Raw genomic sequence first — 12,629 nt, 5'->3', positions numbered from 1 at the left:
AGATAAAGATCTAGATTCATAGGACATGAGATATGTGGCGAATATCTCAGTTCATTTTGTGCTTCTATAACAAAATGCCTGAGCCTAGGTAATTTATAAAGAGCAGAACTTGACTTCTCACAAGTCTGGAGGGTGAAAGTTGGTTTTATAAGACACAAATATTCAAACCAACATTTCATTCTAGAGACAATGGCTATTCTTAAGAAATAATACATGCTGGCAAGGCTTTAGAGATAAAGGAACCCTTCTTCATTGGGGTGGGAGTTTAAACTGATATGATTTCTATGGAAAACAGTTTTGGTGATTCCTCAAAAAATTAAAAATAGAAATTGCATTTGACCCAGCTATTCTCCTTTTAGGCATCTTCCCCACGGAGTTAAAAATGTCATACCACAGTGATATATGCATACACGTTTATAGCAGCATAATACATAATAGCTAAATAACTTAAATAACCATTAACCAATGAATGGATAAAGAAAATGTGGTATATATAAATAATGGAGTACTATACTGTTGTAAAGAAAGATAAACTTGAACATTTGTAGGAAAATTGATGCACCTTAAGGCCATAACATTAAGTGAAGTAAATCAGATATACAAGCTTGATTATTACATGGTTTCCTTTATATTAAAAAGTTAATGTATAAAAAAGTATGAAACAAAAGACACAATAGCAAAAAAAGAAAAAAGTTATTATATTGTAAGCATGTTTATTCTGTCAGTTTCTAGTTTCACTCCAATCTGGTGTAAAAACTCACTGTGGGATTTCAATTTGTTTGGATATATGAAGCTCCTATTGTTGCTAGGAACATGTTCTATTTTGAATAAAAATAAAATAAATCCCCAGAATAGGAAAAGCTATGAAGATAGAGAGTAATTCAGTCATGGTCTAGACTTATTGGGGAGGGATTGGGAGAGGCAGCTAATAGGTAGAGTGTCTTGTTCTGGGATAACAAAAATGATCTAAATTTGATTGTGGTCACAGTTGTACAACTCTGTCAATATACTAAAATCTCTGGAACTGTATGTTTTAAGTTTATAAACTATATAGTGTGGAAGTTTCAGTTTAATAAAGCCATTATTAAAAAAAAGAAGGGGAAAGGAGGGAGAAAAAGTGGAAGGAATGACAGCTGAGAAGCATCCTGGAAGCCAAGGATGGCAGGAAACACTGGCTTAGTGACATCAAATGGTACTATGTAGAAAAGGACATTGGATGGGATCTTCAGGAGGTTTTTGGTGACTCCCGGGTAGCAGCTAAATTGCAATGGTCAGAGGAGGATGGACAGAGCAGATGCAGGGACTCAACGTTTGACAATAAAAAAAAAGAGCAAGTCAGGCTAGTACTGGAAACAGGCAGAGAGAATTGTTTGGGGATAAAGGAGAACCAGTTTGGGACTTTTCATGGGTTTCAGGTAACATCAGGAAAACTGGGGAGATTTAGAGATGAGAGAGAATGAGAATCACTAGTGGAGTAAGAGAAGAGACCAAGGGTGTTGTTTGAGGAACAGTGGGATCAGGAAGGGGGCCTGGAATGCAGCAGGAAGGGGCTGAGATTCACAGGGACTGGACGTGAGCAATCTCGTACATCCCAATCTTGAATTTTCCAGTCTCGATCTTCTCAGTAGATTGAGGGTAAAGCCATCTGCTGAGAGTAACACTGGAGCTTCCGAGGCTTAAAGAAAATACAAAAAATTTGAAATATCTGCTGTGAGTTACTGTTGCAATAATTACTGTCTGAATGATGGGAAATAATATCTTTTCTTAATTCTAGGGATCTCTCAGTATTGTGCCCAAATTATTGATTTTCCCATCCCCTGGGAAGAGTTTGGGAAACTTTTAAAGATGCAAGTAAGAAGATATTTGCATTTTAAATATTCTGTCTGTTACGTAGAGATGGAGTAAGAAATGGAGAAAACAATGAAATCCTAGTGATAAATGACACGGGTGGGGACCGAGGAAATGAAAGATAATGGTCTATGGAAAAAACCTGCAGGGGGCGCTGAGTGAACCCGCTGGAGGAGCGGACGTAGAGTAGGAGGGAAAGTAGAGGCCCACTGACGTGGGAAGATCTAACTGGGGAGCTGGTGGCACAACCACCCAAAATGTGGGAGCCTCTGCCAAGAGGGGGCCGGCAGAAGACTCCAGGGTCCTGCTGGTCCACCTGAGGACCGAGACTCCTGCTGGATCCTCCAGGAGAGATGAAGGCAGCTGAAGAGAAAAAGTTCAGAGCTCACAGCAAGGGTCAGCAGGGCCCACTTCCTCCAAAGGAAGGACAGGCAAGGAAAGGAGACCAACCGGACCATTTTAGAAGTGAGTTTGAAAGACAAGTGTTAGAGCAGAGTTGCAACACCAGACATCTTCAGAGAAAAGATGAGGATTCAGCAAGAGGTATGGAGGGGGCCACTCATAAGATCCAAGAAAACACAGGTCTTAATGGTGTGTAGTAATCCAGAGAAACAAGGACTGAACAGGAGCAGGTGATGTAAGCTGCTGGGCCCTGACAGATAAGGCCAGAGAAGTGACCACCAGGTCTGCCAGCAGGGACCTTCCCAAGAGCTGTCTCCTCACCAGCAGGCTCAGGAGAAAGTTGAAGTGAGGGAACAGAATGTGAGCGAGCGTGTCTGAAATGCTTTGCTGCAATGAGTAGAGAATCAGGCTGCAAATAGTGCCAGAAAACTGAGTGGCCTTTGGGAGACAGTTGTAATAACCAGCAAACCCAAAACTATTCAAGTCCGCTAGAATGAAGGCGGCTCTCCTCCGTGGAAAACTCAGTTTTATCAATCAGGGGAGTGGAGGAAAAGGGATCAAAAGAGACAAGATCTATCTCCATTTCCATGAAGACTATAATAATTCTAAGACCCCAGAAGCAACAGTGCTGTAAATGAGGTGTGCAGGGTGGCCAGGTCCTTAAAAGGGATATGAAGCCTGGCTCCACTACTACTGGTGACAGTGAATTTTAATTTGGGAGCTGTGATAAACCTATATGCACTGGTCCTCACAGCAGGAGTATTCAGAGCTTTAGAGCAGGCAGAGATGACATTTGAACTCTTTACATCTCTGCGCCTTTAGTGACTGGTGGCTCTAGAGGAGCAAAAGGATCCAGGAACATGGAAGAGATTTCAGCTGAACTCGGAGCAGGAGGAAAATACAATGATCTTGACCTGCTTATCAAGTAAACAATAAAAGCAGAGTTACAAATTAAACCACTGCGCCAATAAAGTTCTCCCAGTTGGTGAAATAAGGCTAAAGGTTCTGAGTAATCATTTACACCCAGGGGATTAGACAACTGGAAAAAACTGAGAGAAATGAATTCGAAAAGAATGAGGAACCTGCATGCTACCTCCCTCAGGTTAGCTTTCCAACTTTTATTCCTTCATACTCTGCTTCTGCAAGGTGGGAATGGTTCTTTCTCTCTGTGGTAGTGGTTTAATTTGCTGCTTGGAGGTAAGAGGTTGTGGTGGTAAAACAACGTCTGTGACATAATTCTGCAAAGGGAGAGGGGATGGTGCTGTTTTTTTCCCAACAGAAACCAGAACCCTAAAAATAAAGGTAATAAAATTCTCCAAAAGGATAGCTGGAGGTAAGAGACAGAGATAGGGATAAAGATAGATGAGAGAGAGAGAGACAGAGACAGAGAGAGAGTTATTTGAAGCATCTGAAAGCAAACAAGCAATGTTAAGCTTCACTTTTAAGTGTTTTACAGGAAGCAGACAGTCTGCAGCATAAGATCCATATATTGGGCTTGTTTTGGGGGATATATTAATTTTTCAAAATTTTTTCATCAGTCTTGTGGTGAGACAATAATTGCAAATACTGAATTCTTACAAGTAAGATTTTTATCAGATCTGAAAGGTCAGATGAATCAAAACAGACAAAGCCCTTTTCAATTAATTTATGTGTAGGGAAAAGCAGCATCAATGAGATCACACATGGATGGCTTTGGGAAGTGGTTCATGAGTGAAGAATTTGGGAATTTGGGGCAGTGGAGTGTTTCTCTCTCTCTCTCTCTCTCTCTCTCTCTCTCTCTCTCTCTCTCTCGTTTGCTTTTGTTTTGAGAAAGGGTCTTGCTATGTAGCCCAGGCTAGCCCCAAACTCATGGTGTTCTTCCTGCCTCAGCCTCCCAGGTGTTGGGAGTGTAGGTGTGCTGTGCCACCACTACCAGGGACAGCAGATCTTTATTTGGGAGCTGTGAAAAACATCTATGCACTGGTCCTCACAAGGAGACTTCAGAGCTGAGTGCAGGCAGAGGTGATCTTTGAGCTGTTTACATCTCTGTGCCTTTAGTGATTGGTGTCTCCAGAGAACAGGACCCCTGATCATCAAAAGGGAGCACACAAAACAGTTTAGGCAAGAAAATTTCATTAGACTGCCTGGTCCAGTGTCTTTGCTGGCTCTTCCTGATCTACTTGGTCCTAAAAAAATTAGATTGGGCTGTTGGCTTCCAAAAGCACAGTTCTACCTGGGCCTTCTGTCCCAAGCTATGGAAGCAGAGACAGAAAGCCTGCTTGGCAATCCTCCCTCAGGATCCCACGGTTATCTCACACCCATGCGTTTGGAGCAAAACTTGCTTTGCCTGTGGCAGCTGGCCCTTCTCCACTCTTTTCCCATCTCTACCGAGCACAGCGCCAATTCGTGCTTTAGCTTGAGCCATCAATCTTGATGTCGCAGATGCCCCTTTTTCTCATCTCCTTGCCACCAAAATACATTTTCTAAGTGACCTTTTCAACTCCAGCCAACCCCACTGAGCTTCCATCAACACTTGGCCCAGGTGAAGAGGGCAGCTTCTTTCTGTCTCTTGGTTCTTGCTCTTGTCCCTTGCAGGGCAAGCACTACACCTCTGCGAAATCTCTCCAGTCCCCTCACCGCAGAGTCCTAAAGGAGACGCTGCCCTGCTGATTGCTCCCAGAGCCTCTCTTAACATGCACCTCCTTGCTCCTTCTGCACTGTTTGGGGCAGATCACCTGGAACAGCACCTCACCCTTGCTGGTTCCTTTGCTGGCCTCATCTCATCCAGCTGCGCTTCCTATTGGCCTTGAGATGGAACTGTTTCATGAGCCCAGGGCTGGTTTCTCAGTTAGACCAGGCAGTGGAGCTGCCCTCTCACAGCACTGGCTACTCAGTCACTGTCACTGCTGCTGTGCCAGTTTTACTGATTTCCTTTCATTTTGTGCTCCTACCGGCACGCACCGCTCCCAGCGGCATGTCTCAGCATGCAATCCCCAGCTACGGCTCCATCCTGCCTTCTCCCTCTATGGCCAATTCCACCGCTCCCAGGAACTTCTGCAAAGCCAGCAGTGCGGGTCACCAGGAAGACTGGTGGGAGCTTCTCTCACTGTAAATTCAGGGAGGGCGCACTGAGCCCTTCAGTGGAGCAGGGTAAAGACCTGTGGAGCTGGACAGTCCATTCACAGACTCAACACACCTTCGGTGTCAGTGAACTAGGCATCAGTTCACTAGAAGCGTCTGTATGGCTAAAGGGAAGACTGTTCCTCTGAAAGCTGTGTTTTGGATTCTTGTGATTGATAGGTTGTCTGCCATTCAACTAACTGCCTGAGGTGTGGACAGGAATGATAAGCACTTTACTTTTATTTTTAAAGCCGAAGGTCCATCCCTTCATTTTACATTTTCATGGAATTTGGGTGAATGTGTGACAATACCAGACACCTTGTCTACAGGAATTCTCTCTCTGTTTCTTCATCTCCACCTCTCCTCGTGGCCCCTTGCTTCTTAAGTCTTAATGTGGTCTCCCCCGTACTCTGACATTGGGGCAACATTAACTGTTTTCTTCTCAGAATAGTGTGTTCAGTCAAGAGGGAGTCAAAAGAGTCCTATTTTAACACACACACACACACACACACACACACACACACTCTGAACACAATAAGAACCAAAGATTTCCACACCAAAGATTTTGTGACAGATTTTTATTGCTATTTTTTTCAATTTTGTGTGCATGTATTTATTTTTCTTTTGGCAGTTCTGGAGTTTGAACCCATGATTCTCACTGAGCTACTTCCCCAGACCTTTTAAATGTTTTATTTTGAAACAGGGTCTTGCCCAGTTGCTAAGTTGTCCAGGCAGGGCTCAAACTCATGATCCTCTTACCTCAGACTCCTAGAGTGCTGGGATTATAGGTATGATATACTATATCCCATACTATATAGGTCTAATATACTATACCCATCTCATTTTTTAAAAAAATCACAGCAATGATTCACAAATACATTATTGTTGTAACACATTTAAACATGAAAGATAAGTGACCACTCCTGCCCTCCCCGCTCAATAGAGATGACAGGTCTTACAGGTTTAATTTTTCTTTTCATTGTTTTTTTGTTCACTCATACATGTATGTGTACACATAAAATATATAATGTAGTATATGTATCTATGTTGGTTTTATTTAGTCATCTTACACTTACTGTTGTACAACTTGCTTTTTTACCTGATACATCTTTTTAATCTTTATGTCCTTTCATATAAAGATGCAATTTGTTCTTTTGATGGCTGCTTGATATTTCAGAAAACGTAAGCACTTTAACTATGCAAATACTAGCACTTGTTATTTTGCTCCTGATCTTTTACTTTGTAAGCACTGCTGTGAAGATATGTCATGCACACTGAGCTGCATGGTTGTGATTTGGTAAGAACCAACTCTTTGGTTCTTACTGTCTTTAGAGTGTGTGTGTGTGTGTGTGTGTGTGTGTGTTAAAATAAGACTCTTTTGACTCCCTCTTTGACACACTATTCTGAGAAGAAAACAGTTAATGTTGCCCCAGTGTCAGAGTATGAGGGGGACCACATTAAGACTTAAGAAGGAAGAGGCCACTGAGGAGAGGTGGAGATGAAGAAACAGAGAGAGTTTGTAAATAGTGCTGTCTAATGCCCATTGTACCAAGCTGATGCAGTCCCAAGCGGAGGTGCAGGAACACCCTACAATCAACAGCAAACTTCCCCCCAAGCTTGCCTAAACACGGTGATAACAATTTTCCCCCAGTCCTGGGGTTGAATGTAGGGCCTTCATACTGAGCTACAGTCCCAACCCTTTTATATTGTATTTTGAAGTAGGATCTCACTAAGTTGTTAAATTGTTCAGGATTAATTTGAACTTGCAATCTCCTGCCTCTGCCTCCCAGAGTGCTGTGATTACAGGTGTGCATCACCACACCTGGCTTGGTGATAACGATCTTTCAGGATATTTATGAAAGTTGATAAATGAGAAATAATGAGATCTTGTTTTTTTCATTTCCATGTCCACGGGCACATTTTTCTCAAGCATGTTTTTCATCTACATTTATATGTTGTTCTGATTTACCATTTGCCTATAGCTTATCATTTTAAAAAATTACTTTGGAGTTTTAAAATGCCACTCATTTTCTAATTAATTTCTTTCCATCCATCAGGGAGCTTTTACGCTAATATTATAAGTATTTTTTGTATTTTGAAGTCTCCTTATGGTAAGCCTAGATGTAAGTTTGAGTTCATCGCTCTGGTTTGAGACTCTGTGATTCCTAAGTCTGAGAAGTCTTGCATTGCATGTATTCTGGAAAATTCCTACTCATCATTTCTTACAGTATTGCTTCTCGGCTGAGAGTCAAACCGCTATGATGCAGCTCTGGGGGGCCAATGCAGGAGGACAGCAAGTTCAAATCCTGCCTGGGCAACTTAGTGATTGATCAAGACTCTCCTGCAAAATTGAAAAAAAAAAGATAGGGATAAAGCTCAGTGAATGTGAAGGCCCTGGGCTCAGTCTCCAGTACTGGAAAAAAAAAAGCCTCTCCTCAATTCTCTTTATTTTCTGCTCATGGAGGTTCTATTTAACTGAGCTTTTCTACTGCATTTTCCAGGTCTATAACTTTGCTGTCATTCCTCATTATCTCCCTGGTGTCTTTTGGCTCAATCTGCTCATCACTGTATTTCATTGCTCTGTGTTTTGCATTAACTATGTCCAGTTACTTAGATTCAAATTTCAATAACTAAATTTTTCTATTGCATTTCAAGCAGTTTCTTGACATGCTGTTTTTTGGTATCTTACATTATAGAGTCCAGATTTTATTTAATTATTTTAAATGTGCCTCCCTGAATGTCTTTCTTCTATTTTGGCAAGTTCCTCGCAATCTAATTTATGTGCTGAGTCTGAGGCCTTGCTTTAGGAGGGGAGTCAGTTCTTTGAATGTTTACGGTCTTGGCTCTTGAGCTCGTATTACATGGAGCTTCATCCATAGTAATTCTGTGTGATCTGAGTTAAGCAAATCGGCCTGGCTCTATTTTTCAGCTGAGACTGAGTTCCCAGACAAAGGAAACAGTGTGAATCTCAACTCTCCATAATATCACTATAAATTTTCAGAACTTTCAGAGGAGTCTTCTTATTTTCAAGCTCCAGCTCAAGACAATGCAAAAAGTGTCACCACCTGACCTGGAAAAGGGGAGGGCCTCTCTGGCTAAGTTTTGGACCCCTGCGTGGCCTCTGACTGTATGCTAGGATCTCCTTTATGGTCTCCTTCCTGGTATAGTCCAGGCTTCACCTTCACCTCCAGGGCTGTAGGTCCCCTGGTCCTGTATCCTTGGAATGAATGTTTCCTCCATGCCTCATGTACATTGTCACCGAAGAGTCCAAAGGGTCCATGCAACTCTGACTTTTCCTTATATCCTGGGGGCATCTCTTACTATACCTGGTGCTAGGTATTTAATAAGATGTTTGCCATGTTTTATTCAGCCTATTTAGGTGTTTTTGAGAGATCATTTTTGTCAGGTAACTTAACTCATTGGAATCCTCCAGATGAAATTTCAAAGGAGGTGATCAATTGTCATGTCCTGTTGGTAGTAATATCAGCATAAGCACCTGGGAGCATGAAACTAGAAAGAATCCTACAATGCATCCACGCAATCCAGGCCAGATTTCTCATTTCAGAGGCAGATGCTTAGACCCAAGCTATCTGAGACTTTTCCAAACCCACAGGGTTTAGCAGCGATGCAGCTGATATGGCAAATCCAGTGTACTGCACCTAGTCCAGTACTTTCTTTTTTTTTTTTTTTAGTCCAGTACTTTCTTACTGAATGACATTTCCTCTTAATTCTTGGAAGGACGTAAGATACAGGACACATCTCTTTACAGGTGCTTTGAACTCTTTTATGTCCATAGGTAAAGGCCAGTCCTGGGGAGGAGAGCACCGCCATGGCTACTGGGGCAGACTTTAAGGCTGCAGGGGAAAATATCCCCAATGATGGCGACTCCCACCTCGCTGAGGAGCGATCTTGCAGGAAAGGTAAATCGTGCACAGAGACCTGGATGTGGGAAAGGGTGGTATCTGTGACACTTCCTCGTCCCTGCTGTTCCTCTGCAACATTCCTTTTGGTCAGGCCAATTGCCAAGAATTCTACATAGCTGTAGAGCACACTTAATCCTTATTACTTTATTTCTCACAAGAAATATTGAAGGACAGGAATTACAATATTATTTGGAGATGAAAATGATTCAGAGGAGATTCTAAATAGGAAACATGGAAATTATGTCTGATTCTAAAGTCGTATTAGATCTCTCTGCCAAAACTAAACCCAGACCCAACTCAGAAAGAACAGACTTTCTTTTTCTACCATATCATAGAAAAATACCCTTCCTTGTTCTCTCATCTATGTTATAACTTAGTGTTTTTCTATAACGTGCAGTAAGGATCACCTTGGAGTGCTGTTTCACCCTTAACTATTTATAACTGTCATCCCTTAATTCTCCTAAGGATATAAGCTGTTCATGAAATAATGCCTTTTAAAAATAAAATGCTAAGATGGAATTTTTTGTGCTACATACACCTTAGCTAGTTTGTCTCTTAAGAAGTAAACGTATCTTCAAGAAAAGTGGGTTTTCCTAATCTTCTCCACCATGGAAGAAATCAGGAGATGTGCATATTAATGCTCATCCTACAATTCACCACTTGATCCAAAATAAATATAGTACTGTTCCAGTGGTACTAGCTTATGATCTCATCCATCTGTACAAGTATTTCAGAGTCATTTGACAAAGTCTACTACATGTATTCTTATTTTTCACTCTCTCTCTCTCTGAGCTTTTTTATGTATAGAATTGTATCAAGGTGCAGAATGCCATACAGTGTAGGAGCACCGGGCAGAAGCCAGACTGCTTGAGTTTGCAATCCTGACTCTGCCATGTCTAAGCTATGTGACTTTAGGCAAATTTACCTGAACTCCCCATACCTCAAGTCTTGCATCTGTAAAAATGGGGGAGGTAATAACAACAGCCAACTTACATGACCGCCACAAGGATTAAATTATTTCTACAAATAAATAAAATCATTTATTATTTGAACTAAAACTATAAAAAATGTCAAATTATCAAATAATTTTAGTTGAAATAATATAAGAAATAATTTAAAATGTAATTAATCATTTAATAATTATTAAACATAATTTTTAAATTATTAAATTAGTTCAACTGATAAATGCATAGAATGACACCTCACACAGAGTAGAAATAAGAACTATTGATTTAAGCATCCAATTTACTGAGCCTACAACTTTAAAGAAAGAATGTAGAATGAAATAAAAAATGTAAAAATAATGTGCATTCAAATAAAAAAATAGAAAAATGACACAGAAACATTGAAAAATATATAATATATCAATTAGGGGGAAATGTAGATAAAGTAAATATTTTCTAGGAGTTATAATCCATAACTTATTTTAGCCATATGTGATTTCATGTTGTCTCCTATTTTTTCATGGTTACTTGTATCTAACCTCTGCATGATTACTCCTAAGAGTAGATTGCTTCTTATTGCCTTGAATAGATCTTTATTAAAGAAGCAGCTCTTGTATATAATTGATAAGCTCAATTCCTTCATGATTTGAGTATCTATTATTTTCTACATTTAAATTGTCTATTTCATTCTGCATACTTTCCTTAAAGTTGTAGACTGAGTGAACTGGATGCTTAAATCACCCGTTTTCATTTTATGTATAATCTGCACCCTTCCCCTCTCCACATCTATTATTAGGGTCCACTATCTTGCTGTTCCTTTACATTTTTCATGACTTTTCAGTTTCTGATTCCATGTCACTGACTTAATTTTCTAGTAATAAAACGTCTCTGGAACTAACTGAAAGTTTCACATTGGTGTAGAAAAAAAGTCTTGAATACATGAGTGGAAGGAATTACTCTAATTGTGACCATTTTTCTGAATTCAATCTGCCACATTAATGTGATGTGACTAAAATTCCAATGTACATTTTGTGGATGGAAGTCAGGTACTGCCAGAGTTTGGTTCTCCCAGAGTTAGACTAAAGCAGTAGTGGCAAACCTATGGCATGTATACTGCAGTGGGAAGTTTGTTAGCACTGAAAGCTCGAAAATGTTTGCCATCACAGGACTAAAGTGAGGACCCGTCAACTTCCAGAATGTAAGAGGAGCATCATTACACCAGAGTGCACAGGGCTGGCCACTTGAAATGCATCAGCTCCTGGGAGGAGACTGGAAACTGGGAATTATCAGGGTGGGAGGGCAGTGATCCTGCATTACCTCTGGGGTTTCTCTGCAGGGGTAGCCTATCAACCCTTCCAGCTGCTGTCAAACAATGTTAGGTGGTTTGATAAAGAGGTGTGCTCCCAAGGAATATAGATTTATTTTGTGTAAGCCTAGATTACAGAATTGTGACAAAGTTTAAACACACCTATTTCTACTGTAGCCTATCTTTTGAGCTTCATCTCCTTCCAGGCCCCAAACAAGTGGTGCACCCACATCCCTCAGTTATATAGGACACTTACAGATACCTTAGGTGCCCAAGCAAGACACCTGGGAGTCACTTCCAGCAGTTTCCTTTTGTTCATTCTCCACGTTCAGTCAGTCACTGCTTGCAGCCAGTTCTTTCTCTGAAGTGATTTCTTTCCATTCCCACTCTCACCTGCCCGTTCCAGAACCCTGAAAAGCTCTTCCCTAGTGATTGCTCTCCCAGCTTCATATATTCTTCCATTCTCTGCTTAAGCAATGCTTCTAAGGGAGCTATCTCTCCCTCCATTTCTTGTGGGGGGGTCCTCCAGGTACCTACAGGGTAGTGTCTGCATCACTAACAGACATCAGTCTTCTCCCTTTTCCAGTCTTAGGAAGGACAGGAGGAAAGCATCCTGCCGATAAGACTTTTTGTGCCTTCTCCCTCAGGCTTTTGCACAGTCCGACATGGGCTGGCCATCATTTTGCAGCTCTGTAACTTTTCAATCTACACCCAACAAATGAATCTGAGCATCGCCATTACAGCTATGGTGAACCACACAGAGGCCAGCCAGCCCAACTCCTCCACAGAGCAGCCCTTTGTGGATGCCCAGGGCAACTGGAATGAAACCTTAAAGGAAGCAAAGGCACTGGTAAGTTTAATGAGATGCCAGGCACTTTCTTTGATTCAAATCCTTTGATGTGAAGGGTTACCTTATACAAGACTGAGATTCATTTATCCAGCACATATCTGTTGCTCATACACTATGTGCCAGGTAACAGCACAAGAGCACAGTATACATCTAGAATATTTTATATCTGCTTGATGTCTATGAGTGTAGACAGGGACCGAGTTAGAGTGAAGGAGACGGTCTTTACCATTTAGCGGACATAAATTCTCCTCTGGCAA

General features: G+C 41.2%; 1 protein-coding gene across 2 annotated transcripts in view; it reads left to right on the top strand.

The window, feature by feature from the left end:
- The window catches only part of Slc17a4 (solute carrier family 17, member 4), a 38,882-nt gene that overhangs the window by 14,362 nt on the left and 11,891 nt on the right, over window positions 1-12,629 (top strand). The window contains exons 1-3 of one of the 2 annotated variants that reach the window (XM_005403342.1): window positions 3,273-3,352; window positions 9,146-9,269; window positions 12,170-12,372. In XM_005403342.1, the coding sequence (XP_005403399.1) occupies window positions 9,179-9,269; window positions 12,170-12,372 (294 nt within the window). In that variant the 5' untranslated portion in view covers window positions 3,273-3,352; window positions 9,146-9,178. Of the gene's footprint in view, window positions 1-3,272; window positions 3,353-9,145; window positions 9,270-12,169; window positions 12,373-12,629 lie in introns of those variants that run through there. The other variant, XM_013503755.1, reaches the window with a different exon arrangement.

Source organism: Chinchilla lanigera, unplaced genomic scaffold, assembly GCF_000276665.1.
Source record: "Chinchilla lanigera isolate Chin_1 unplaced genomic scaffold, ChiLan1.0 scaffold00082, whole genome shotgun sequence".
Taxonomy (NCBI): domain Eukaryota; kingdom Metazoa; phylum Chordata; class Mammalia; order Rodentia; family Chinchillidae; genus Chinchilla; species Chinchilla lanigera.
Note: the sequence above shows the minus strand (reverse complement) of the source record. Positions and strands in the feature narration are given on the sequence as shown.